At 38.5% G+C, this 26,822-nt stretch overlaps 1 protein-coding gene across 1 annotated transcript in view; it reads right to left on the bottom strand.

Annotated features, from left to right (window-relative positions):
• LOC140346673 (transmembrane protein 132D) overlaps window positions 1-26,822 on the bottom strand; it is a 244,938-nt gene that overhangs the window by 143,342 nt on the left and 74,774 nt on the right. Inside the window, exons 2-3 of the mRNA XM_072432849.1 lie at window positions 21,217-21,632; window positions 20,157-20,728 (exon numbers count right to left, since the gene is read on the bottom strand). Of these exons, the coding sequence (XP_072288950.1) occupies window positions 20,157-20,728; window positions 21,217-21,632 (988 nt within the window). The remainder of the gene's footprint in view (window positions 1-20,156; window positions 20,729-21,216; window positions 21,633-26,822) is intronic.

Genomic DNA, 26,822 nt, shown 5'->3' with positions numbered 1-26,822 from the left:
CTTTTTGGTTCTTCATTGTTTAAAAGGAAGTCAAAGGACCTCTTCAAAAGACATTATAACTTAAACATGTTGTTTAAAAGTAACTAAATGTATAACTAAAAAAGAAAAAAGGAAAAAAAAGCCAAATATGATTTATACATTTTTGAGGGATACACTCTCTGCAGATTTTTGCCTTCATTAAGTACATTTTGATGAACGTCTCAACATGCCTTTGGGTTGTAAATATGGCTGGATTGTTTTCACGGTAACAGGGTGCCAGACAGCCTGACGGACAGTTGAGCTGTGCGTCTAGCTCATGCATGTTCATTTGAGCGGTGCAGAAAGCATTTCAAATAGATTCTTCCCACATGAGAATAACACCATGGCTCGACAATAAGTGGATGAGGTCTCTTCTTCTGTGTGTAATCCCAAAGCAGAGAACGACCATTTTTTCTGCTGAAGCCTTTTGTCACTGGTGTCATCCATACCTTACAGTATAGGGAGCCATTTTTCATCTTTTCTCTTTTGATGAGATGGATATTTGCATGATTCATGAGGAAGTTCTGTCATAGTGTCATGCTATTCTCCTGCTGTTTATTAAGGACAAACTCAGAGCGGGTTGAAGCCTGTATCCCTCGGGATCAGTCATCTATAAATGTTCATCTCAATGGGGTTGTTCAAAACTATTCACAGTTAGATTTTGACCACGAGCAAAGTACACTTGAGATGGTTTGAAAAGTGGTTGATGTTTTTGCCTTTCAGTTTTAAGATTATTGGCTCAACTGTAATATTTGTTGCAACAACGCATATATAAATACACACGCTTGAACTGTGTCCTTGTGATCCCTCAATGTGAGTCAGTGCAAATTAAATTTGTGCATGCCCTTCAGATGTAACATGTACGTGGACAAACTACATCTGATATGCTCTGCAACTTGGAGAAACGCACTTTGATAGAGGAAGCTGCTGAATGTGAACAAAGATCACTGGCCTTCAAGCTGGAAAATTATGACATGTTTTATATTTTAATAAATTAATACAAATATCTACATATATTATAGGCACTACAACAATAAAGTCATAACATCTCAACTTTAAAGTTGTATTTTTCTGAGAATAAATTTGAATCCCAAAAACATGGTAATTTTAGAAGAATAAGTCGTAGTAATATAAGAATAAAGATAATTTTACTAAATATAAGGTCAACATTTAAACGTTTGGAGATTTATTCTATTCCCAATCAAAACAAACACAAATGAGCTTGGATTAGTTATAAGTTTACATCAAAGCCTGCAATGGATGTCAAACTTGATAATGTTGGGTGCATGTTACTAAACAGATCAGTTTAGCTGCACCTTTCTGTTACTACACATCAATCACAAACTGTAGAATCAAGTACACGTTTCCTGTGGAGGAACTGGAGTGCACCTTGGAAAAGGCTAGTTGAGTTTGCGCTCCCTGGAGCCGACAAGTGGACGAGTTAGTTTGCTTCTCTTTTCTAAAAGTAGGCACTTTCCATACAATTATCATTCTGAAATGCTTAAGCTTATTGCAAATAAATTTTACCATAACGCACCTCTGACATTATACTTGGTTATTAACACCAGAGTATAGATGGACAGCCTAAATGTGATGAATTGTGTAATGGCAATGTTTGAGAGGACCCCAGAAAGACTGGCAGCCAATAAATAACAATATAATAACAGACAATAACCAATGTATATTTTAAGTTATACATTTGCTCAACAGAATGAAAACATGTAATCGTTTATAAACCTGAGCAAATGTTCAGTGCAGAGAAAGATTGAGGCCAACTGACTAGTGTAATGTATGTATGTGTTTGACTATAGCAGGGTGAACTAAGGCTACAACAGTTTTAACCATTTCTGTTAACAAATTGTTATCAAGCTAATGACTAGCAAATTCAGCAAATTACTCAAAATGGGGAATGACAGTCTTGCCCCGTCTGACACCCCTAGTTGCTGTTAGGGAATACACAAAAACCTGAATGAATGTGCAGCAGACCTTCACAATTAAATGACAAAATATGTAATGACTATTGTTCCAGATGTATTTTCCAGGTGCATTAGTATTATTCACTTAACATTATTTTTGCCACCCAGTGGACAACTTCTTGTATTCAATCAACACAGACTGTTGTTTGTGGCTGATGCACCAATGGGATCCTCTCATTCTCCCATGCTTTCATGTGTGCTGTGTTGTTATACTGTTGCCATGTTAACAGTCAATCATAGCTCCACACATAGTGCAGGCAGCTGTCACTCATAGGCCCAGGGCTGGCTTATGAAACTGGTCCAAATCTGTTCAAAATACATCCATAGTTTATCTGTGCCCTTTGGCTAGCTGTAAGATCACTGTGTTATTACTGAACTTAACCCTAACCTTGAGGTGTGGTTACAGTCAAATGTAGTCATAAATCTAAATAAAAAACAATTTTGTTTTGCTGTCACACTGATAAACTCAGTTAAGATTCCATCTGCAAGCTGTAAATGCAAGCTTTATTGTCTGCTGTTCTCAACACCTGCTACCAGTAGCTTTTATTAAGTAAAGTCCCCGGTGCCAAAAAGCAGTGTTTATGCAAATTTCTCATTTTTATTATTCGAAAGGATAAAGAAGTGTTTATTGACCGATTTAGTATATTATGTGCACAGTAACCAGAAAATATGCAGAGATAAATTGTAATAATAACTTTAAAGAAGAATATTGAAGCTACAGCATAGTGCATTGTGACTAAAGACAGCTAACAAGAACAAGCTGTCCAAATGGAGTCCCTGAATTCATTCACAAAGATTGGACAAAATATGATATGATATAAGGAAGTGTCATGTTTGAATCACAAGAAGGTAGATACATTTACTGAAACTTCAATGACATTGAGACAATATCATATATATATATATATATATAGCATATATATAGAGAGCCAATATATATATATATATATATATATATATATATATAGAGCATATATATATAGAGCCAATATATATATATATATATATATATATATATATATATATAGAGAGAGAGAGAGAGAGAGAGCATATATATATATATATATATATATATATATATATATATATATATATATATATATATATATATATATATATATACATATATATATATATATATAGGGCTCAGATTACAAGGCTCAGATTAAGAATTTTCACTTGTATAGCTAAACAATCCATACATTGTATAGCAATTTCAAAATTGCATAGCAAAACACGAAAGTGACTAATAATCAATATTTTCCATTGATATAACACGATTATTTATTTAAAATGTATTTGTAAACATTCTATTTAAAAAAAACTCTTAACAAATTAACTTTTTAACACTTTTCAAACATTTTTTCTTTAAATAAAACAGAAAACTTGCAAATAAAATTAGTTGTTGAACAAATTAATCAACACAAAGTCAGATGGCCTTATTTACAACTTTCTTCCATATCATCATCAATCAGATGACAGATGAGTCTCATTTACATATTAATTGTCTTTACACTCACAAAAAATATGTATTAAGCTTCTGATGGAAAAATAAAGGTTGCTGTGGTGTCAATTATGGTGTATTTTATGCATCAAATTGTACCGCTCTATTTGACGTTCCATTCCATGTATATATATATATATATATATATATATATATATATATATATATATATATATATATATATATATATATATATATATATATATATATATAATTTAATATGCACAGATAACCTGATTTATGTTCCAAATTAAGTTTTCATTAATGGCTTTAATCCTGCTATCATAATGAGTTACTAAATTAAGAGTACACTTGGGGGCATGGCTAATACTAAACTAGATATTCACACAGAAACCCCATGTCCAGACATGTATTTTTGTACAATAAAATACACCTGACTTTGATTGAATGCAAACTAGTGGCACTGGGAGCATTCCAGGCAAAGTAACAACATGTCCATGGAAGTGGCTTTATATATTATGCATGCTTGGTTGACAGGGACACACTGGTGACAGAAGATAGAACGAAAGAATGTAGGAAATGTTTAATTTACTAGTTTAACACATTATGTTTTATCTGTACATGTTGCCAGGCTCTTGCCATAAGCCGCTCAGAAGAAAATTCATTAACAATATAATCTGTCTGATCCACGCTCTGGTCTAAAGCTATGGGTCACAGCCTTTTTCTTCCCAGCTGGCACCTCTCTCCATCTCTCGTATCACTCTACATTGGAGTAGTCATTACGGCCACTCTCCCTCACGACCACGCTCTGACTCCTCGCGGCTTTTTACGCGGCTAATGGTGCACATGAGTAAAATGCACAGCAACGTCCCTCCTTATAGTGACACAAAAAAGAAAGCGACATTTTACACAAAGCTGGATGAGATTGCGTGATACTGGAAAATTTAATGAACACAGAAGACCGCACACAAAAGCTAGATCATTATTTGAAAATATATCTATACATCAACTTCAATTCTTCACGTCAGACTCTTCGGTGGTAAACCATTTTTGCATCTTCAACCTTCTGGCAAATGGGAGAATCACTTTATCATAGAAAATATAATGATGATAACTAACTAGAAAATCTGCAATGGCTGAAGCCATTGCTGGAGTGTCTGGGTCTCTCCCTCTCCCCCCCTCTCTCTCTCTCTCTCTCTCCCGCTCTCTCCCTCTCTCTCCCTCTCTCCCCCTCTCCCCCTCTCCCTCTCCCCCTCTCTCTCCCCCTCTCTCTCCCCCTCTCTCTCCCCCTCTCTCTCCCCCTCTCACTCTCTCTCTCTCTCTCTCTCTCTCTCTCTCTCTCTCTCTCTCTCTCTCTCTCTCTCTCTCTCTCTCTCTCTCTCTCTCTCTCTCTCTCTCTCTCTCTCTCTCTCTCTCTCTCTCTCTCTCTCTCTCTCTCTCTCTCTCTCTCTCTCTCTCTCTCTCTCTCTCTAAAGAATAAAGCCTAAAGAATAAAGTCTAAAGAATTCCGCAGACACTCATAATGCCCAAATTCATTTAAATGGGGAAAACTAATACTTTTGAAAATTCTGCAAAAAGTACAAGTTGTTCAAATGTCAAAAGTAATAGCACACGTACTACTGCGAAAGCGATCGTAATGAGGTATAACTTGTTGAAATTAGTTAAAGCGTTAAAGAGTTGAAACTGGCTAAATGGAGTACTAATACTTTTGCAAATTCTGTAAAAAGTACAGGTTTTCCAAATGTCAAAAGTAATAGCACACGTACTACTGTGAAAGCGATCGTAATGAGGTATAACATGTTGAAATCGGTTGAAGCGTTAAGGAGTTGAAACTGGCTAAATGTAAAATCATGGAAATTATAATAATACAAAATACGTGAAATACAAGAACATATAGTGCCTGCGTGACATCACGCAGACACTCAATGAGTTAAAAGTACTTTTGAGGCCTATACAAACTGCAGTGTTCAGCAAAGGAAATGTCAATGCCAGACATGTAAATCCAGATAGGACTGCAGAGTGTGAGGTGAAATTAGCTTCCTGTGACTCCATATAACTTAATACAATTTACAGTAGTACAGTTGATCTCCCAATTGTTTTTGATTGTTCAACAAAATCTACCAAACATAAATCAATGGCCAGTTGTCCTTTTTCTGTATTATTTGACTCAACATAAATTTGCAATGATGAAATCTGCAGCCTTCTGGGTAAGGTCTGATTCCAGTGACATGGAGCCCAAATGCATTCAAAATCACTCATTCATTCACATATGACACAGTAAAAAAGCATCTGTCCTTTAAGTAAACCCAAAGACTCATGGCCTGAACATTCTGTTTACCCTTCAGTGGGCCCTTCCACTGTTTGCAAACAGAAAACCAGATGCATTTTAAAAGGCAGTAACACTTCATGTGTTGGCTCTAATGCATTTTCAACGGTAGCATTTGCGTCTGCCACCAACCATTAGCAAGCAAGCAAAGTTTATTTATATAGCACCTTTAACAGACAAGGACGAAGTAACCTGGCTCATGCCAGATTGATGTGTGTCTCACGAGTTCTTCGAACCAATCTGGGAAAGCTCTTGCCCAAAACTGACGGACTTTAAAAAATACTTCACGCTGATTGGTCTAAGCGTCACAACAGTCCTACCTGGGGCCCTAAATGATGGGCCCGTTAAACCACTGTGTGGACGGCAAACAAATCAGCGGGAGCCTAACAAAATGGATTCACAAGTTTGTGAATTCATCGAGAATTCATCTTGGCAGGTTAGTCTCAAAGTGCTTCACAACAAAATAGTTAAAATACCGAAAAATAACACTCAACTTACAATAGGCAAAACGCATACAACAATATGTCAGTCAAATCAGTCTCTTTATCTGCTGTAATTAAAACACTTGAAACAATAAGAAATCTTTGAGATGGATTTTAAAATTCAAAAATCAGTCTACAATTGTCATTGTACAATTGTCATTGTAGACTGAAGTGAGTACAGGGAGAGGGGAAGTCTGGACGGTGCAAGGAACATTCAGCAGTTTCTGATCCAAAGAGCTCAGTGTGCGAGAGGGAGTGCAGGTTTGGATCAGATCGCTGATATACAAAGGCCATGCACATTTTAACTTGTATCTGGAAGGAGACTGGCAGCCAATGAAGAGCTTTGAGAAGAGGGGAAATGTGAGGCCTATTTGTGTGGGTCAAGATCCTCGCTGCAGAGGTCTGGCAGCTGCAGAAGAGCTCCTTCTTGTTTAGAAAGGAAAAGAAATGATCACAATAGTTTAAACATGAAGACACAAAGGCATGAATTTCAAGTTTGGAGATGTTTTCAAATAAACAGTTCATTGCCAACTGTTTAGCGTGGTGCATGAACTGTCTTTGTTAGATGTAACACCCAGGTGTCTAAGGCTTGGTTTACCAAACAGGCCTGTAGGTCACCCAAATACTGATTCATCCCTGTAATGGAGTCACCGGGGGCAATAATCAGTGCTTTTGTTTTATCTGCATTAGGCTGCACAGAGTTTTTGCTTGGCCATTGTTTTCTTTGCACAAAGCAATTGACTAAGGAGTTCAGCTTCTGGATCTCAGAGGGCTTAAAGAGCAATATAGTAGCTGGATCTTGGCAGTAAATACAGTTAGTAAGAGACGTCACTAAAATGCTTGAATATGAGGGAAACCAATGTAGAATTTGCCCTGGCAGTCCAACCAGGGCTGACAACCGCTAGAGCACACATGAGTAACACCAGAACCTTGTTAGAAAACATTACCACATGTAGCAACAGTTTGGAATTTTTTTTTTTTTTTTTTTAACAAGCTCCACAAATTCTATAAGGAACTTTAGAGAATAGAGCTGGAAGTGAGATATGGACTTTAAGTAATTGTTAGCAAATGCAACAACAATTTGACCACGCAACAACACACAACAACACTTATTATTTTATGTTGCTGTCCTTCCCAAGAATGGGGTAGAATGGTTACATGTGTACTAGGCAGAGTATGCAACAATTCTGAACTCGTCACTCCGGGAAAGGTCTTTATTCGCCGTTTTGCACAGTGGTCCGTTTGCTGTTTTATCTCTGAAATTAAGCATTTAACTCACATTATGTTAGGCCTGTGCTTCACACTGGCACACATCAAGCATAGTGACTTTACAGCAACCAGGAAGCACATTCATTGGGCTCATGTTGGCATCTTTACGACATACTGTTTTTCAACCTCTTTTAGACCAAGCTTCATTTTCTGCTTATCCATCTAATAGCTTCTTGTTCCAAAAGCAATCACTATACAATTCTGTGATGGATTATGCAGTATTTATTTGGTATGCGCAATCTACAAGCGATATCTCAGGAAGTGCGTGACAGGAAAAGTGCCAGATTCTAGATTGCTGTACCATTAGTATAAAATATATACAATATACAACCAGCATTTTAGATATAGACATTTATGGCAACAAAAGGGTGAAAATGAACTCTTTTATAATAACTAGATGTCTGATAATGGTCTACTATCCAGGTCTTCTGCAAGAAAACTGTAAAGTAATTGAAGAGGAGCCTAAAGTGAGCCATGGGGTATCGATGGCAGCATGGTCGGTTTAATCCTTTAGCTAATGTAGTCCTGACCAAGCCTGGCTAAAGATCTGGAGATGAGCACTGCTCCTGACAGGTTGCCCAAACGGCATTAAAGCACGGGTGAAATGCAGAGGAGAATTACCCACAGTAAAGTGTATTTGAACTTTAACATGGTTGACGTAAAAGACCTCTCTAATCACCCTTGGTATTAAATATCCACAATATGAGTGAACAATGGCTGCACGAAACAGAAGTAAATACAAAACATCAGAGCCCCAGTAAAATGACCAAGGACTCACAGTGTTATTTAGTGGTTGTTGCTAGTGACAAACAAGAACAACCAGCCTGGCTGCATGTAGGAGTGTAAGGTATCATGGAAGCTCGTGTTGCATGGGCAGATGAAGATGAGTCCCTCTTCCACCAGGATGTTGAGCGACTAATCACCAGATGACTACGGTACTTTAATTAATTAGCCCTGTGCAGCACTCACATGATAAATACTAATTAGACGACACAGAGGGGGCACTGTGAAGGGAGGGAGACGGGATTATGAAAAATGAGCAGGATGGAAGATAAGAATGACAGAGAGGCTCAGTCAGTAACAGATGGAGTGTAGACATATAGGGCTGAGAGTGATAGATCATGTTTAAGTTTTACTTCATAAAAGCCTGGTTTTGTTTCTCCATGTTCCTTCTTCATTTCACATCCGTGTGTCAGATGGATTGTATAATATGCAGGTCAATCTTCATTCGTGGGATACAGACTGGTTCTTTTTGAAGACAGAAGATCTCACAGTCTGGTCACAACCCACTACATTGTGTCTCAGGCCAGGCTCAAACAGAGCGGAGTAATCGACTTTGTTCATTTCAGCGCTGCATAAGGAGTGGAGAATGGGCAATTTAGAACAAATCAAATATTAACACTTATCTTATAAATAAACAGTATTTAGTGCTTCACTAATTGATTAAGTTTTTCAGTCCAAGTTTTTTCCCCGTAAGCAGCTATCTTTGTTTTGATACGGACAGACCATTCATGTCCTTGATTGGCTAATCCACCTGTCAGTCACACCTATTTGAACGCGGGGAGATAAAGCCAGTGTCCGGACTACTCTGTGTTGGAGAGGCATGTTTTTTTTCTTCATCACTTTCTGCCTTCCCACATATTCTGCTACTAACAAATTGGCCAAAATAATATATATATTATTGTTTTATTATTGTGGATTTTATTTGCACTCTTTTACATCTCAATTGTTTGGTGATTTCTGTCATGTCTTTGTAATGTTAATGTATGTTTTCCTGTTGTATGAATCACTTTGATAAACTTGCCTTTCTTGGCCTTGCCCACTTGCTTCCACATTATGATGTACTGTAGTTAAGGGGCTTAGAATGTGGATTTACCTATCTAAAGAAAAGAGACTAGTTTTATACTATTATGTTTTGCCAGTTTTAAACTGGAAGAGAAAGGCAAATAATAAAAGGAACAGAAGCAATGTGACGTCTTTTTACTGCGTAATACTCATAGAAAATGTGAATCAATCGTACTTCTATATATACTTCAATATATTGAACCCATAGTTCTGGGCTGACGGCTTTATCTATTGAGCCACAAAGCCTGTATGTACATTGCCTTCTGATTACGAGGCTTATTTGAGAATGCTGCACAGGTTACCAACCTTTCTTCACCTTGCATGCCGCGCAGTCATAAAGTGCCAGTAAAAATGAAAATACAGAATAGAATGGAAGATAAAACAACCAAAATAAGAGGGGTATTGAAGCGTGGATTTCTATATGAATAATAGCCCATTTCATCAGTGCTAATTTGCTAAGCTAATGTTCTACAGTGAGCTTAATGGGGAAATTAGCCTGGCACATTAGCACTGATAAACGAGCAAACACCAGGCATGGTGGTCAATCATGGAACCAGACATGTATCTGTACTATTTCACTGCAATACAACACATCTGCTGCAAATTAGATCTGCGTTCAAGTTCACTAGTCCACTGGCCCGGGTTAATATTGATAATAATGAACATACATTTCAACTAAACCGAAAACTCTTCTGGGCTAGCGTTTTAGTTTTGCACTATGCTACACTGACCTCCGAGCACCTCCGGGAACAGCGTGGGTCCGCGGAAAGAATCCACAAGAAGTCTAATTTCATCAGACCCGGTCATTAGATGAGTGTTCTCGTTGCCAGGTTTGATCCATTCTCTCTATATGTAATCACTAAACTATTACATGGCTCTAATTGCAATAGTACTATTAGGTTAAATTAATGCAAATAGTTTATAAAAACTTGAAGGGCTTCACAATTTGAGTATAATCAAAGTGTTCACATATTTTTACTGTAGGGAATCTGACCAAAAAAAAAAGTGCTTGCTCGGCACTTATCAGCTACCGGTAAATTGTATTTAAAATCTGTTGGTGAAACATTATAGTTATTAAAACATTGGCCAAACATGGACACTGCTTATGAGGACAACATGAAGGAATGAAGTCGATTTAGATTAGATTTTTTTAGATCACATGTTGACTGAAAAACATTGCCGATTTCTACTAAATCAATTTCACAAAATATTGTTAAATGTAGATTACCAATGAGCTCATTTGTTTTACTTAGGCATGACTCAAGGTGGGACGGAGGGCATGGTGACCAGACTCACTCTTTGGAAAGACTTGGAAAAGTGTTTCGATATTCTTAGCAAAAGTAATTCGGTAGGAATAAAAAATAAGTAGGTCGGTTTTGCTAGGTTTCCTTGACAAGCGCAGAGATCAATACCATTGCTGAACTTTTTGTAGCTCCCTGTCTGTTGGCCTGTCAGTCCTGGCACAGGACAAAAGCATAATCAAAGCCTTCCCACTTGCTATACCGCGAATATGAGCGCTTATCTTCAGGGAGGCGTCATCGTGCATTGAAGCAACAAAGCTACATATTTAAATTTTCCTTTGTACCAACATCTGTTGCTTCGGTTTACAAATCCATATAGTCTGAGTTATTTTCAATTGCTTGTAATTATTTTGAGACTGTCTTTTACTGTAATTAATGTATCCTTATTGGGAAGGTGCAATGTCTTCTTGTCACTTTACCCTCACAACCACATTATTGGGGTCATTATGTTATGGTAATTGAGTATTTTTGTCGTGCAGACCAGCTGACTGTTGATGCTGTGTGTGTGTCTGGTTGTTGTGTGGAATGTGACCTGCAGCACTGTGAGCCCAAGATAAAGTCCCTTTGAGGAGAATAAAGTTAAACCTGAACCTGAATAGCATAAATATGTATGTGTGCACTGCTTGTGCCAATGCAATTATAAGTGATGTGCATAAGTTAAACCGCACCTGTGGGTCGCAATAATAGAGACACAAATAAAAACATAATCATAATCATAGTATGTCCTACCTCTTCAGCGGATAGATAATTCACAGTTAAACAATTTTCTTCAGGCACCCAGTGGTTCAAACACAAACATACACACGCCCTGAGGAAATGGCATTGTTCTGAGCCAGGGCCTGTTGTGGGAAACCCTGCAGAGCGCACTGAATAGGAAGATGTACTAAAAGTCGAAGTGACGCGAGTCGGAACAAGACCAGAAAAAGAAAGAATGTTATGGAGAAAAACAAGCTACTTTATCAAAGATGGCTTTGAAGTTGCACTACTTTTTTTCCTAATCTGAAATACAAGAACTCCTAATCTGAAACACAATTCCTTGCATTGTTTTTTGTTGCAGTTGGCTGTCGATCCAAACATGTACATTATAAGGCAGGTTTTGTTGTTATTCAGTATTGCCAATATGAAATGTCTTCAAGAAAAATTGGAGCATACCAAGCTCACCTTCTTTGTAAATCATTTTTGTTTGATAAACAAGTGAACATTTCATGAAAGCTGTTTTTAAGTAAATATTAAAAATAACACTCAAATGTTGAGATGCCTGACATGCACAGACGTATAGTACAAAGTGTATGGAGCTCATTAGTCCCCCCCCCCAACTTGAACTCCAGTAACAGAAGTCAGTTTTCAATGTTACGTAGTGTTACATTTTAAAAGTAACTCGTTACATTACCTTGTTAATGCCCTGGGAAACTAACACGTTACGTGACTGCGCTACTTTGTTATAACGCATTAGAGTAATCTTGCGTTACTAATAGTTAACATAATTATATAACCTATCTAGTTTGCTACAATCCCTTTGAGTTCCAGAACACAGATGTAAATGCGTTTGACTGAGCTTAATTTATCTTTCATTTTGACCGATTACCACAATAAAATGCCATACAATAAGTATGTGTAGGTCTGCCCTGCAATGAAAAACCTCATTAAAACAAAAGTAGTGGATTAGCAAGAGCAGCGACACACAACAAGAGAATGCGCGTGATATAGAGCTGTAGTTTATATAAATCAAACTCACTGCATCGCTGTTACTCTACTTTTTACTCCTCAGCTACAAAATAGTGGTTATAACAAAGAAGAAGGAGCTTTTCAAAACATGCATTGTATACATGCAAGTGTATTTTTCTTTGGAGTGAGGACAAAACTAACGCGTTACATATTTCCCCCAACTATGTCAGTTTTCCAGTTTCCCAGCACAGTGGAGGCTACCTAGATTTATGTGGATACTAATATCCTTAATGCAATTATATTCTTTTTGCAAAATGTTGCTATGACTTTGCATTTTATTTCTATTCAATGTAAAAAAATATATATATAATATATATATATATATATATATATATATATATATATATATATATATATATATATATATATATATATATATATATATATATATATATATATATATATATATATATATATATATATATATATATATATATAAGATTTATATTCATCCTAAATTAATGAAATAAAAATAAATAATGAAAAATACTGGTCTTTTTTTTTATTAATAATCGCCACAAAGCCCATTTGCCCCTATAAGCTTTCAAACTCAAAAATTAAATATTTTTTCATCCCAAAATGACGATGGGAAAAATAATGAAACTTTGACTTTGAAGTGGGTGGTCATTGGTTTGTTAGTCAATGCTGCTGTCTGCTCCAGCAGAATGGTGCTAAATTCACATAATGACACTTTACAAACAGTATGGATTATGTCATCCATTAGGTTTAGTACCCAACCCATTTTCAGTGAATGTGGAATTTGCTGTCTACAGCATATAGTCAGAGAATTATTTCCTTTAACGATTACACTGTAAAACAAGTGGCTGCGTATGTGCATATTGTAAATATCGGGACGTCTACAATAAGAACATCTGTAGCTTATTTCAAGTGGCTCCCACAATAATAAAGCAGACAATACGTTTTCATTAGCTTGGGTCCCAGGCCAAGAGAATAAAAATGTTACATGAGTCCCAAGGCGCTAGGCTACGGAGAGCAATTCCTCTCTGAGTAAAAATACCCCCTTCGCTTGTTAGAATAAAATGTATCCTTTAATGGCTTTTTATAACTCCTGAGGTAACTTGGAGGTAAATGCTCATGTATATAAAACACACAGAAACAGGCATAGCTCAGAGCTGCCCTAAACAAACCTTTGCATACCCCGAGTGCTAAATAAGGAAACTCAATCCAACAACACGCAGTGGCAATGACAATAACAATATTGTGACACAATACAAAACCATTTGCATCTGAAGCCTCCCGGATCAACTCTGGCAAACCAGGCTCCAACAGCAGGCAGCAGAGGAAAAGATTATTTTAAATGAAGGGACTAAATTAGAGTTGGCCTCAAAAGGAGTCCATGCAAACAGGATCACTGTCATGAATGTAAATATGTCAAGAACCTGAAGACATAAACTGTATAGACAAAAAGCATTCCTTACGGTGGTCAAAGCACATACGTGAAGAAGGTGGTAGAGCTCAACAAATCAAAGATCCACACTTTGTAAAATAGTGTACATATATATGTCAGTGTATTTGTCCAGGATGCGTATATGTATACATAACATATTTAATTAAATGAAAGGTTCATAAAAAATAATATGTAAGAAGGGTGCTAATTACAATATTTATCTCCCTTAGGTCAGGGAAAAACTATAGGCAATATGTATATTTCATATTTTTCCAGACGGAAGAGGTACGTACATAAACATGGAGCGGGAAACATTTCGTCTCAAGACTAAACTAAAGTAGTAGAGTATCATTTTTGTGTCAGCAAAGGAGTGCTAAAAACACCCCAAATATTTCTCATTCTGTCCAAGCTCCTACCCAGAGACACATTAATTATAATTTGGCTGATAACGTCAATCATTTTGCAACACTAACAAACAACAAAATCCCTCTGGTCTCTCTTCGTCTCGCACATCGTTTCTCGCCTGGTCTATTTTTCCTCGCCCTGAGCGCCTAAACCACACCAACATGGCAGCTATCCTGAGCTTGATGCCTGTCACCTTTGTGTACTCAAGCCCTTTCAGGATCCAGCAATGCAAATAACACCCTCATGAATATGCATGAACCATTTGAGGAGGAGAGGGAGAGAGAGAGAATGAGAAACTGCGCGCAAGAGAGAGGATGGAGGTAGGCGGTGACAGGGAAATTGAAGGGTTGGGAGAAGCAAAAGGTAAAGGAGAAAGAGCGGTGCAGACAGAATGATAGCGCAGGCAGGATTAGGAGGATAAACACAAGAGAGAGAGTGTGTGGGTAAAAGAGGAAGCAGACAGGTGACAGACACAGTTAACTAGATACATCCCCTCAACAATGATTCACGCTGACCCCTCAAGGGAACAGCACTGGTAATAACATCTGCACATCCAAAAGTCACCTCTGCTATGACTTCTTTTTTCTTACAAGACTGGACTAGAAAGAGTGGGCTGACAGGTATTATGAAGAAGTGCCTCCCAAGTATCTCAAACTCTACTTTTTAGCTAATTGTTGAAGAATGTTCTGTGCAGTATATTTCAGTTCAGTGGGTTGCATGACCAGGTTTATGGTTCATATCTAACACTGAGAACATGGAAGAAAAATTGGCACAAATAATATAAATAATGGTAATATTTTTTTCATAATAGCTTCAGAAGGTGGTGCTGTAAGTCAACCTCAATGATTGTAAACTCTTAGATGAATATGGCAAGTTTGTGGACACAATTTGCAACATCATTCATCATTGGATTCATCATTTGTAGATAATTATTCATTATTTCTTATAGAGTTGAAAAGGCCCCTGCCCTTCATCTGAAATGACGATATCATGAAGTTCTGTGCAACGTATTGTAACGTATTGTTATTGCAATTGTATCATTAATTGTGCTCACATTTTATTTATTTCTTAGACCTATATGATGTATTGGATTCCATCTGTTGGCTGAAGAGTCTGAGGAGCGTTTTTGTCTGATATTGCTTTTAGCTTTTAGTCTCATTTTGACACTGAGGACGTAACTGTTTTATTAAAACTGAGGGGGAAAATGAACGCAAACTGAACAGACTGAGGTGATTGACAGATTGTTATTTTTGGATATTGACATGACACTTGTTAAAATCACAAGGTCTTTTGGTTTGCTGTTTTTTTCCCCTAAATGTGACAATCACTGCTAAACCACAGATAATGACGGTTGCTTTCTGGCAGTGATGTTTTTGTTTCCTTACAGCCTCTTGCTCTCCAGTCCAAAGTCCTTATCTGGAAGTGTCTGAAGACTCTTCTTGCGCTGGGCAGGCCATTGTTGTGCTGTGAATGCTCCTATCGCCCCCTGCTCAGACATGTGGTGTGAATTACGCACCAGACACTCTCAATAGAGACTGCACAGCAACAAGCCCTCTTCAGACTGCAGCATCTATTCTTCACGGTAAGGCTTGTCCTACCTGAAAAAAGATTGCTCCCTTGAAATACATCATCACACTTGACTTTCTTGTGGGTGAAGCATCAGAAGGGATGCCAAACTAATACATGTTTGTGCTAGTTACAAGATCAGATACGTTTAAAGAGAGCAATAATCCAGTCTGAAAGTATGAAAGGCAAATGTGACAAACACTTACTGTGAGTCAAGGGAATAAAGCTGAGTTGATCTTAGTAATGTACTTTTCTGATAAAGGAAATACAGCAGTGTAAATTAAAGTTAGGCAGCACTGATAGTTTAAAGCATTATCTACAACCCCAGACAATCACTGTTCATTCAAGAGGCAAACAAAGTTGTTTTATAGATGTGTATTCATATATTACTGACATGGCACCCTCCTAATGTATGTTTAATCCAAAATGTAATTATAATGCCATATACTATTTTTGAATGATTTAGAGTGCTGTTTCTGTGAAGTTACAGACAGAAATAGGCTTGATTGGAGCATTTATCTGTCACTAGAAAAGACAAAAGTAGAAGAAATAGCACTTTGAAAAGACAGACTGTATAAATGTTGCATTAAAACCACATTGACTAAAATATGGGTGTAATTGTATTTTTATTCATAAATGATGGGAAGGAAAAGCTAAATTATGTGTTTCATTGCTGCTGGAAAATAAAAGCACCAATGTGCACGGTAAGTAATGAAACATAATGGAGCTCTGCTTCTGTCAAGGTTTCATAAATGTTTTTTTTCCTCTGTTGGTAATGCATTTTCTGAGGCTCAGAAGCCATAACGCTGACACCCATAGGCCTATAAAACACTGGAACAATTGGCAATAGTATATAGAAACTGAATCTAAAAGCTAAGAGTTTGATTCATTTAAGGCCTAGGCAAAGGTGATGTGGGGAAAATGATCTCACTGCTCTGTGTATATCATCAACAGCACCAATAATCACAGCTCAGAGTTTACTGTTTAATACATTCTTGAACCCTGTTGTTATGTTAAGTAAAGGTGCACTTTTCTATTTTCTAGTGGAGTCATGTGTATGTTTTTATGTCACACCAAACCACAGAGCTGACGAAGGCAAAATTGGGCGGCACGGTGGTTTAGCACTACTGCCTCACAGCAAAAAGGTCCTAGATTGGGCTCCCGGGGTGTGTGGGACCTTTCTGTGTGGGCATGGGGGCACTGAACATTTCTACTTGGGTTTCCTAAATGAATAGCAGCGGCCTTGCTCAAAACAAACTTATTTTTTTGGCCGTTGCTCTTTTTGAAATGTGTTGAATAGATATTACAAGTCAAAAGCATTCTGGGAGTGTCATGTCAGTATAGTAATATGAGCACACGGCAGACACACAGAGAACTCCATCATAATTCGACTTAACAAACCGTCCAATGCATTTTCCATCATTCTCTAATATTATATCAGGCTTTGAGAGAATGTGGAAAGTGACTCAATTTTAACAGCAGGAGCTAAGTTACATCTTACTGCCAGAGCTGTCCTCTGCAGACTACTGTTCCCATCAGTAATTGACAAGAATCGTAAAGTTGCGTTAGATACAAGCATCGTGACAAGTGATATGGGAAAGCAGCCTGGTCCAATTTAGCAAATGCATGTTTAATTGACTCAGAAACAAAGTACGAGGTATGAAAATAGATACAGTTATGGTTGTCTACTGCCTCAGCTCCTCTCTGTCATGCTCGCTGCATGTCTCTCCAACTCATGAGCAGTTTATCATAATCACATCACCCGCGAGTGATGGAGCACACTTAAGGCGTATTATTGCGAACACACACACAGGCCCTCACACAGCTCTGACATCCACTTAAGGCTTATTACATGTCTAACGGGGCCTCCAACATGGGTGATTATCCTCGAGACTGTGCTCCGGGGCAGGGGCCAAGAGCCACAGGGGGATGAACTAACCCACACACACACACATTTTCATATTGGACACACGGGCAGGAGGAAAGGCAGGCCCAAGCTAAGTGGCTACGTTGTGTTTTTCATGGTCAAAAGGTCCCATTCCACATGGGTCAACACTCACTTTTCTTTTCTTTTATTTTCTTTTGTAATTTAGAACTTAATTGATCAAAGTATAACTCAGTGCTGAAAAAAAATAAAATAATGTATTGTTATGACTCACATGGTAAAATCTGCAAATACTGCACATACTAATACAACAACTTCTAATACTACTACTATTCATAATTTGTCTACTTTTATTAGTAGGGTGTCAAGATAAAATGATATTTGTGCAGCTTTCAGTGAAATATCCCCACCAAAAATGTGTCTAAATGTAAAGAACTTTATCTGGCTGTTCATTGACTTAATCATTCAGAAAAGTTGATTTCATAAAGCTAGACTTGTCAAAGGAAATAAAGGATTTCACAGTTGTTCCGTCCAAGTGCCATCAATAGTGAAATATAAAATTGTCATATTTCTTCGCCCAACAATCCTAACACTAAAATGTAATATTGTGACATTCTTATTTGTGAGTTAATAAACAAATGTATGATGAGCGGGATATTTATTTATCACTTCTGGCTGTACAGCCTAATCTTAGAAATGAAAAATTTGTACCCAGCATCTGTTGCCTTTGTTGTTTTTTAGTAAATCATAAATGTGAATGTCTTTTGTTGTTGTAGCAAGTGACAAGATTGAAACTAACTCCTTCATCATGTAGAATTTCCGCCATGTCCTCTGTCTCAATGAACTCTCAAAAGGTCAAAAGTGCAGTCTTTAATTTCATTGCAGCACAATTTCAAACCTGTCTCCATGTGAACAGACTGAGGTCGATGAAAGGAGGATGCATTGACGGGATGCAGATACGCACGCTTCGATCACTTGAGTGCAAACAAATTTTCAACTAACTAGTGACAAATGCAAAATGGGAAATCAAATGTCACCGTCTTTGTAGGAAAAAGCCTCTCCAGTGAGATTGGTGTTTATATATTTGGAAACCAGCATTGAGTTTATTGGCGACGTCCTCCCAGCCACCGAGCTCTTTCCTGCTTCTCATCTTCTGTGGTTTCTTCTTCTCGGCTTGTAATGAATATTCATGAGGGTGTTATTTGCATTACTGACTCTTGGGCACACAAAGGTGACAGCCATCAACCTCAGGAGGCTGCAGTGTTCCGAGATGAGAGCGAGAGAAGAAACAGGAAAGGATTAAACGAAGGAAACCAGAGAGGGGGAGTAATGAACTGAGACAGAAAGACAGCTAAGCAACAAGTGGAAAAAAACGTATAAAGCAGCACATTTTAATATGTTGGCCTCGAAATAATGTTTACACACGATTTTCATAGTTGAACGGATCCCTCTTCAATCTTTGAATTATTTTCCTTCACAACGCTCACACAATTATTGCCTTGACTTGTCGTGTAATGTACTGTATTCATCTTTTGCTAATAGCATAATCATCCACATCTTATTTTACCTCAGTAGCTCAACAACTACTCTTATTATTATCTGATATGAGAATACATACTCTTTGACGTGCCCTTTTCTGATAAGGATTCTGCGACTTCTTCATCGAGATTATACTGTTTTGCCTGGAATATTCCACAGTATGGCATTAAATATTTCCATAAACCAGTTGACATACATATTAAATGAATGTTTTGCAGGTGCATAGTGCATCTAACATCAGCCGAGCCCAATGCATTACATAAAGAAACATGAAAATGTGGCATAAAGGCACAAAGAAGTGAATAAAATGCAGAAAAAGCAGGCAATAAACCAAAGTAGTTTTGTGTTAACTCCAGCTTTAGCCACGTCTCACAGCGCCACAAACTTGGCGTGAGATTGGTCTTATGATTAAAATGTATATTTCAGCTACAATTTAGATTTAATGTATTAAGAAAACATTTGTTATGCTTGGGTTGTGTCCGCTGCTCACAGATGGAGCCAGAGCCGTGCCCAGAGCAGCCATTTAAAAGAGCCCCAAGGCAAACCAGTCAGGGCACAAGCCCAGCTGAAATATGCCAATAGAGACACCAGGCCAAGTTACAGGTCACAGCTATGGAGAGATGCTTTCAAGGTATTTTGAACAATACAAATATGTGTAGTTTATCGATAAATACGTATAATACCATATTGTGGAATACTCTTGGGCAAAGCAATACATCTGCATGTCAACCAGCAGGTGACGTAAGCCCCCCAGAAAAGTTACACACTGCACCTTTAAATTTTCCCAGCAAGGAAATATTATTCTACTTAGAACCATGACACACCTCAAATGTTCTGCTTACATGCCTGTCAAAACTAGCTTACTGAATTCTATATCAACCAGAGAGTTACCCCCAAGAGAGTGCAAAAGTGATGTGCTGTGGCTGTATAATGTGTGTGCTCCCACCTGAGGGTGAACTGTTCCACTGTTGAATCTGTCTTCATGTAGACGCCAAATGAAACCGTCTTGCCGAGCCGTACGGGACTAGGCGGCACCAGAACCTCCACATTGTCATCCAGCCTCAATTTGTCTCCTTTAACTGAAACCGGTCCGACTGACATCGCGACCGAGCCAATTTTCTGCATGTCCTGAAGTCCTCCTTCCACCAGAGGGCTCCACTGTCCCCCCGGGCCTAATCCTAGACCCCCGAGCGGCCCGACATTTGGACTTTTCCACGGCTCGTTTAAGGTGGAAGGGCAGTCTGGGTTTAAACCGTCTGCTGGTATGATCGAGTAGTAGATGTCCAGGGAGGGCAGAGTGACTTCGGTAGGTCGTCTTCGCACTTGTAGAGGTGTGAACCAAGCTGGGGGGATCTCCAGACGCACCACGCAGAGGCCAGATGGTCCCACCAGCCGGCAGCCTGCGGAGGGTGAGGACTCAGTGGGGTCTCGGACGGCCACAGCGCGCACACACGGGAGCAGGTTGAGCGAGAGGGGGTCAGGCTCGTCCCAGCGCCGCCCCACCAGGTAAAACAGGACCTGGGACAGAGGCGTGAAGAGGTGAGACAACGAACCCTTAGTCCTGTAAACGTAACAATCTGTTTAACACATCATAACACACGTTCAAGAGCACAACAGCATTCTATCAAGCATCCGACTAGATATTTTATTTTATTAGATTTTTATTTTTATTAAAAAAATCTGAAATATCCACAGATGGGTTAGGGTTAGGGTTACAATACACCTAAACAGGGGCGGGTAGAGAAGCCAAAATGTGTTAAAATATCATTATTCAAATTCGGATAGAAAAGTATAGTGTTAATTTAATCGGACAAACAAAATGTTAAATAATGCAAAGGTTATGTTATTTTCAAAGGAAAAAAACATAAAACAATACATATCTGAAGGCAAATCGTAAGAATGTTGAGCTGAGTTTAAACCAAAACCTTTGCTTTGTGCCTTCACTAATCAATTTACTGTATAATTCTGTACTATTTTCCAACAATATTGTGCATTTTTCCAAATACCTGTATCCAAGGGCGCGTGGATCCAACTTTTGACCCCACGATGTGACCTTTCACCCTCCAGTTGAGTGTCACCTGATTGGTTACAAGACTGAGGTGAGGCGGGGCTCCCTGCAGCAGCTCCACAGGGATTGGCTGCTCGGTGCTCAGGTTTGCGTAGCTGCAGTTGACCGTGGGCAGGGAGTGGGGCGCGCTCACACCTGCCTCCAACTGGTGCAAGAAGAAAGGCTCAGTGCGCAACGAGAGGCTGCCGTTCCTCATCACCTCCTGATTGGCCTCTCGGAGGAAGAAGGCGGAGTCTGCTCCAGTCAGCTGGCACTGGGCCGGGAGGTAGGTGGGGAGGGACGAAGAGAACCGCCCCTGTGGGGGGTCTTGACCTCCAGTGCCCCCTCCTGCGGCTGCCACCACACTCTTCGACACTGGGGAGAGAAAAGCAAATGTATTAACAAATGTACACATCCACGTGGGCAATTTATGATCTACAAGATACAAATGTTTGGAATATTAGAGCACTGAGTATGTTATCTATTTCAAATTATGCTTTTATCAGGTACTTAGTATTGAACTATAACATTTTGTTCATTGTAAACTGGAATATTGACCTTGAAAGGCTTAGTAATATAAACTGGTCCTTTGACTTCCTGTTTAAAACTACAGGACTGATAAGCCCCTCTTCATACAAATAGTGTAGTGTTTTAAATAATGGCAACTCAGTACAAGCATGTGGGTGGGGATAGGGGGTAGGTGAAAACAGGTATTCTCTGAGCACTTGAGCCTCAGTTGCAGGACAACACAGGATTACTCAAACATGCAGGAATCAATCCAAATACAACTTTAAGTGAACTAATGATGAGGAAACAATGTTATAACACGGTTAAAAGCTTGATATGTTTTGAATATTTTGTTAAAATTGTATGTTTGCAGTTCATTATGTTTGTGCAATACTCACAACTAACTTAGCGTCATATAAGAATATTTGTTTTAAATTTAAAAGTATGAAAGAATGTTGAATTTTTGATCTTGCAAGCATCACAAGCATTTTATTTTTTACAAAATGTAGTTGGAATAAAAGTATCTTCAATTTCCTTGTCAGAAAACACCGACAATGTCTTCCTTTTTCAATTATCATGTTGCTCAAAACACAATTATAACAAACTAGAATAATGTAAAAGAATAATCTGCTCTTTTGCTAATAAGCCCAGTCATAACACGGCAGCAACAGTCAGCCACTGACCTGTGAAATGAATTGGCTTTGTACACAATGCAATCTAAATAAACTCCTGCGTATATCAGCTTTTTCCCATAAATTCACACATGCATTACAAGCCGCTGACACAGGCGTACGCCACAGTGCACCACGTTTCAACAGTTTCCCCACAACAGTGGATAGAGGCGTAAACACATTCTCGCTAAGAAGTCTGATTTTGAATGTGATAGCCTCAGCAACACACAGCACCCGGCCTTAATGCATCACACATTTTAAATCCTCCTTTCAAACCGTATTACGCCGCCATGCACTGTATATATATTTATAGAAATGGCTTATTGCTCTTTGCAAGTTTGTTTCCATACATTTACATGCAGTCGTCATTTTCCAAACAATATTGTGAATTTGTAGGTTGCGATTACAGGATTTGTTTTGCCATTGCATCTTTATTAGGGCAAAGGAGGGCACAGGATGCTTCACCCACGGCAGTTTTTCACATCTAAGACTCAGCATAATGTTCTACAAGGTATTCATGACTTGTAAAACAGTGTCTCAGCTAATACATCCCTGAAAGTCTATGAATATCAATGTGTCACCAATAAAAGGAGGAACATCCATTTTTCTTTTTCACATTACTCGTATTTGCAAGAGACAAAGCCAAACAACTTTGATCACTGTAGATCTGTAATAGAGTTTTTTATCGATTTGACGGCAATGTCAAAATTTCATCAACAATTGAAATTGAAAAGGTCTTAACTCTAATATCAAAACTACATTACATTTCTTGTTGTGTCTTTAACATAATTATTTAACACAGGCTGCAAATGTAACACTCTCTTTGCTCATATTAGTCCGTGAACAGTACACTTTGATCCATGTCCATCGACCAAAGATAAAAAGAACACCACATAACACACAGGAATCACAATATGAGGACATTCTATATTCAGAAAATAGGCAGTAAATTACACAACATAAGGAATCAAATATTAAAAATAAGCATTTGATTGTGTAATATTTTATAAATGTTGACATCATAATATATATACCTTATATACCGACACTGGTCCTATAGGTCTCCGAACCCCTCGAAGAACACATCTTAAAGTGTTACAGTTTTACTCAGTTGCTGTGGCACATTTCTTGGAGCAGAACTGAATTGTAAATGTATTCCTCAAAACAATTCACACAAACATCAAAACCAATTGTATCTATTGGAAAATCAAACCTGCTCAAAATAATTACAATACAAAATGACGTATTTTGCGCGGTGAACATGCCGTGCACAGACTTCTGTGAAGCGTCTATGGAAGGACCATTTCCCTGTGGATTCACTGTGTTTTTACATTATGCATTGACCAAATATGAGTCTCATGTTGGAAGTATGTGTCAAGATGTGCTATTGATTATTCCTAACATTTGACTCTTTTCAGTTTCAACTCGTTTTTTCTCTTCATCTAAATCAAATCAGATTGAGACATCTCTGATCTCGTTCTCATTTGTGTAATCAACAGGAAGTGGTCAGACCCTGGTCCGAACCTCGCTTGTAAAACAAGCCCGCTGTGCATAATCTGAATTTACTTTTATCCAATTGCATATTTTTGCCAATGTCTCATATAGCAAAACATTATTTGATAATTGTGATGGTCAATTGTGATCAATTAGACAATTTGAATATTTTACTGTTGTTTGGTCCTAGTGTCAATAAATGTGAATAATATAACGTTTCTTCAGAAAATACGCCTAACGCAGAAATTTGACATCCCTAATTGTGACCTTGGTTTACAGCGTTGCCACGGGAAATATTTTGTCTTTGCCTTTATCAAAAATTAAATTAAAACTTTGTAACTAAACGTAACAAATAATTCGGGCCAAGCAGACAGAATTCCATTATGACACCCTGAGGACCCCATGGTGGCACATACGATGCTCAAATACCAAAGTGGGACAGTGCGTTCATGTGCTGCACGCGTCCCACGTCCTGGGGCAGCAGAGTGTGAAAATATAATGAGGGAGGGACGGTATGGCGCTGTCTGGGGTGAGGCTAACTGAGGCAAAACTTCACAAAAAATAATAGCAGCGAAATAACGCAATACCTCCGTGGAACATGGATAAACAGGCTGGGTTTTGTCATGAGGCAAAGGGAATGGAGGAATAATTTAAGGCAGGATGAGGGCGAAGAAAGTGTGGGAGAATAGAATAGGAAGAAAAATCTAGTGTTGGAATGACAGAAAAGCACAATTCACAGAACTGCTGCTGCACATTTGCAAAGCGAGACTTGGGCTAGCAAACAGTGACACCGAGGAAGCAGAGAGAGCGCATGCATCTGCTCAATTATGCTCTTTTAGCTCGATTCAAAAGTTATCTTTGGAGGGAGTAGAAAAGGATTAAGAGGTTGTAGTTACATTCTATATCAATGGTTCTCAAACTTTTTACACCAAGTACAACCAAAAAAACGGGATTGGCTTTCCAAGTACCTCCAGAATTTAATCTGGTCCATAACGCAACTATTTCAGGCCTAAATTAGGGCTAAAGCAGGTCTTATGGAATATACCATTGCCACAGTCATTTTAACTGAGAAATTGCTCAAGACATTGGCATTTGTTTATTTTTTGGGGCTGAAATCTTAGGTTGTGTGTTCTTATTGCTTAAAGTACTGTCAACACATACGTAACAGTGTTTCAGTTTAAGTTACGTTTACAGTTTAAAAGCTTTAACTGACTAATACATTTTTCATCATTGTCATCATACTTTCTCTCTCTTAAACGCAAACCAATTTATTGTGAAAATGTTTAAATGTCATCAAAAAAAAAAATCGAGTGTAATTGATAATACATCTGCATCACTCCCTCCATAGAGTACGTCCAAATTTAAAACAAACTAGGGTCATAGCACATCATGCATATTGAAACGTTGCCAACATCAATTTTCACTGTGGTTTATAATCAGGTGACTGACAGGCAGGTCATGTGGTCTGATACATCAGCACTTTAGCAACTTCTGACTCTCATCAGTGTGACTTGCATCAGTGCGACTGTCCTTGAGATGTGTCCATTTGTGTGTGTGTGTGTGTGTGTGTGTGTGTGTATGTGTGTGTGTGTGTGTGTGTGTGTGTGTATGTGTGTGTGTGTGTGTATGTGTATGTGTGTGTGTGTGTATGTGTATGTGTATGTGTGTGTGTGTGTGTGTGTGTGTATGTGTATGTGTATGTGTGTGTGTGTGTGTGTGTGTGTGTGTGTGTGTGTGTGTGTGTGTGTGTGTGTGTGTGTGTGTGTGTGTGTGTAGATGGTGTCCACAGGAGTCTTCTGAAGCATATGTCCCAAAGCTGGACATAGACCTTCAACAGCTGACACACAATTTACACCCAAATCTGCTCAGACACGGGGCGGTCTCCTGTGGCCGACCAAAAGGCACAGCGCAGGCATTATTCATTCATTTTATAGAAGAAAAAAACAAGTTCTGCAAAGTCTAATAAAACAAATATCAATACATGTATTTTATTTGGACACACATATAAGTCATCAAAAATGTCAATATTCCTTTTATTGTTCCTCCAATTGTATATGAATGAAATAACATATTGAAATATCTTGCATTTCATCATTACACAAATAATATCACGCTGTAACAGGCCCTGAATTACTTTTCATGCCACGGAGATCTTTAATTGAAATTTATCAAGCAGTTGAATCTCAATCTAAAGTAATCCAAAAGTGAGTTTGTGTGGTCAAAATACGAAGACACATTTCTCTTATACTGGAATTGTGCTTGTCTTGTCCAAACCACAATATAAAATCCATCATAAAATCATGTTAGTAGATTTCTCAATGACTATTACAACAGAAGTGTTGGTCTGATACGAGCCAGAACAGGAGTACTCTGACACGCATTACGACATATCCTCTTGTGGGTTTGAGGCGCTGAAATTTGGCATCCCGCTCTGGTGTGCCATTGGCTGCCATTAGAGCTGGCATGGCCCGCGCTCCTTGGCACCATTATCTTGGCACCGAGAAGCAACGACAGGAGTCCATTCCTGCTGTGTCCTGCTGCGGCGAGCGTCTGTGTCAGCTTTCATAACATAACTGCCCATACAATCACTGGTAAAGCATCTCTGTTAAAAATGCTATAGACTGACGAGACAAGACACAGTGATAGTGTCAAGTATCTGTTTGTGTGTTTGTGTGCTTGTGGGTGTGTGTATGAAATTGGACAGGCCCGGAGCCAGATGCACAGAGATTTGACAAGGCCCATCTGTGATCCTTCTTCCCCCAAAAATGCCCATTCGGCTCTTTATCCGAGTACAAACACACAGCCAATAATCCAGACACAGTGGAGCGTGTAGGACGGATGAGGGGCCACACAGCTACAGATGGGGAGGGCTCAGAAGAGATACTGAAAGAAT

Source organism: Eucyclogobius newberryi, unplaced genomic scaffold (genome assembly GCF_026437365.1).
Source record: "Eucyclogobius newberryi isolate DKJ021-1_F unplaced genomic scaffold, fEucNew1.0.hap1 SCAF_6, whole genome shotgun sequence".
In the NCBI taxonomy this organism is placed as follows: domain Eukaryota; kingdom Metazoa; phylum Chordata; class Actinopteri; order Gobiiformes; family Gobiidae; genus Eucyclogobius; species Eucyclogobius newberryi.
The sequence above is the reverse complement of the archived record's forward strand: the minus strand, read 5'-3'. Positions and strand labels throughout refer to the sequence as shown.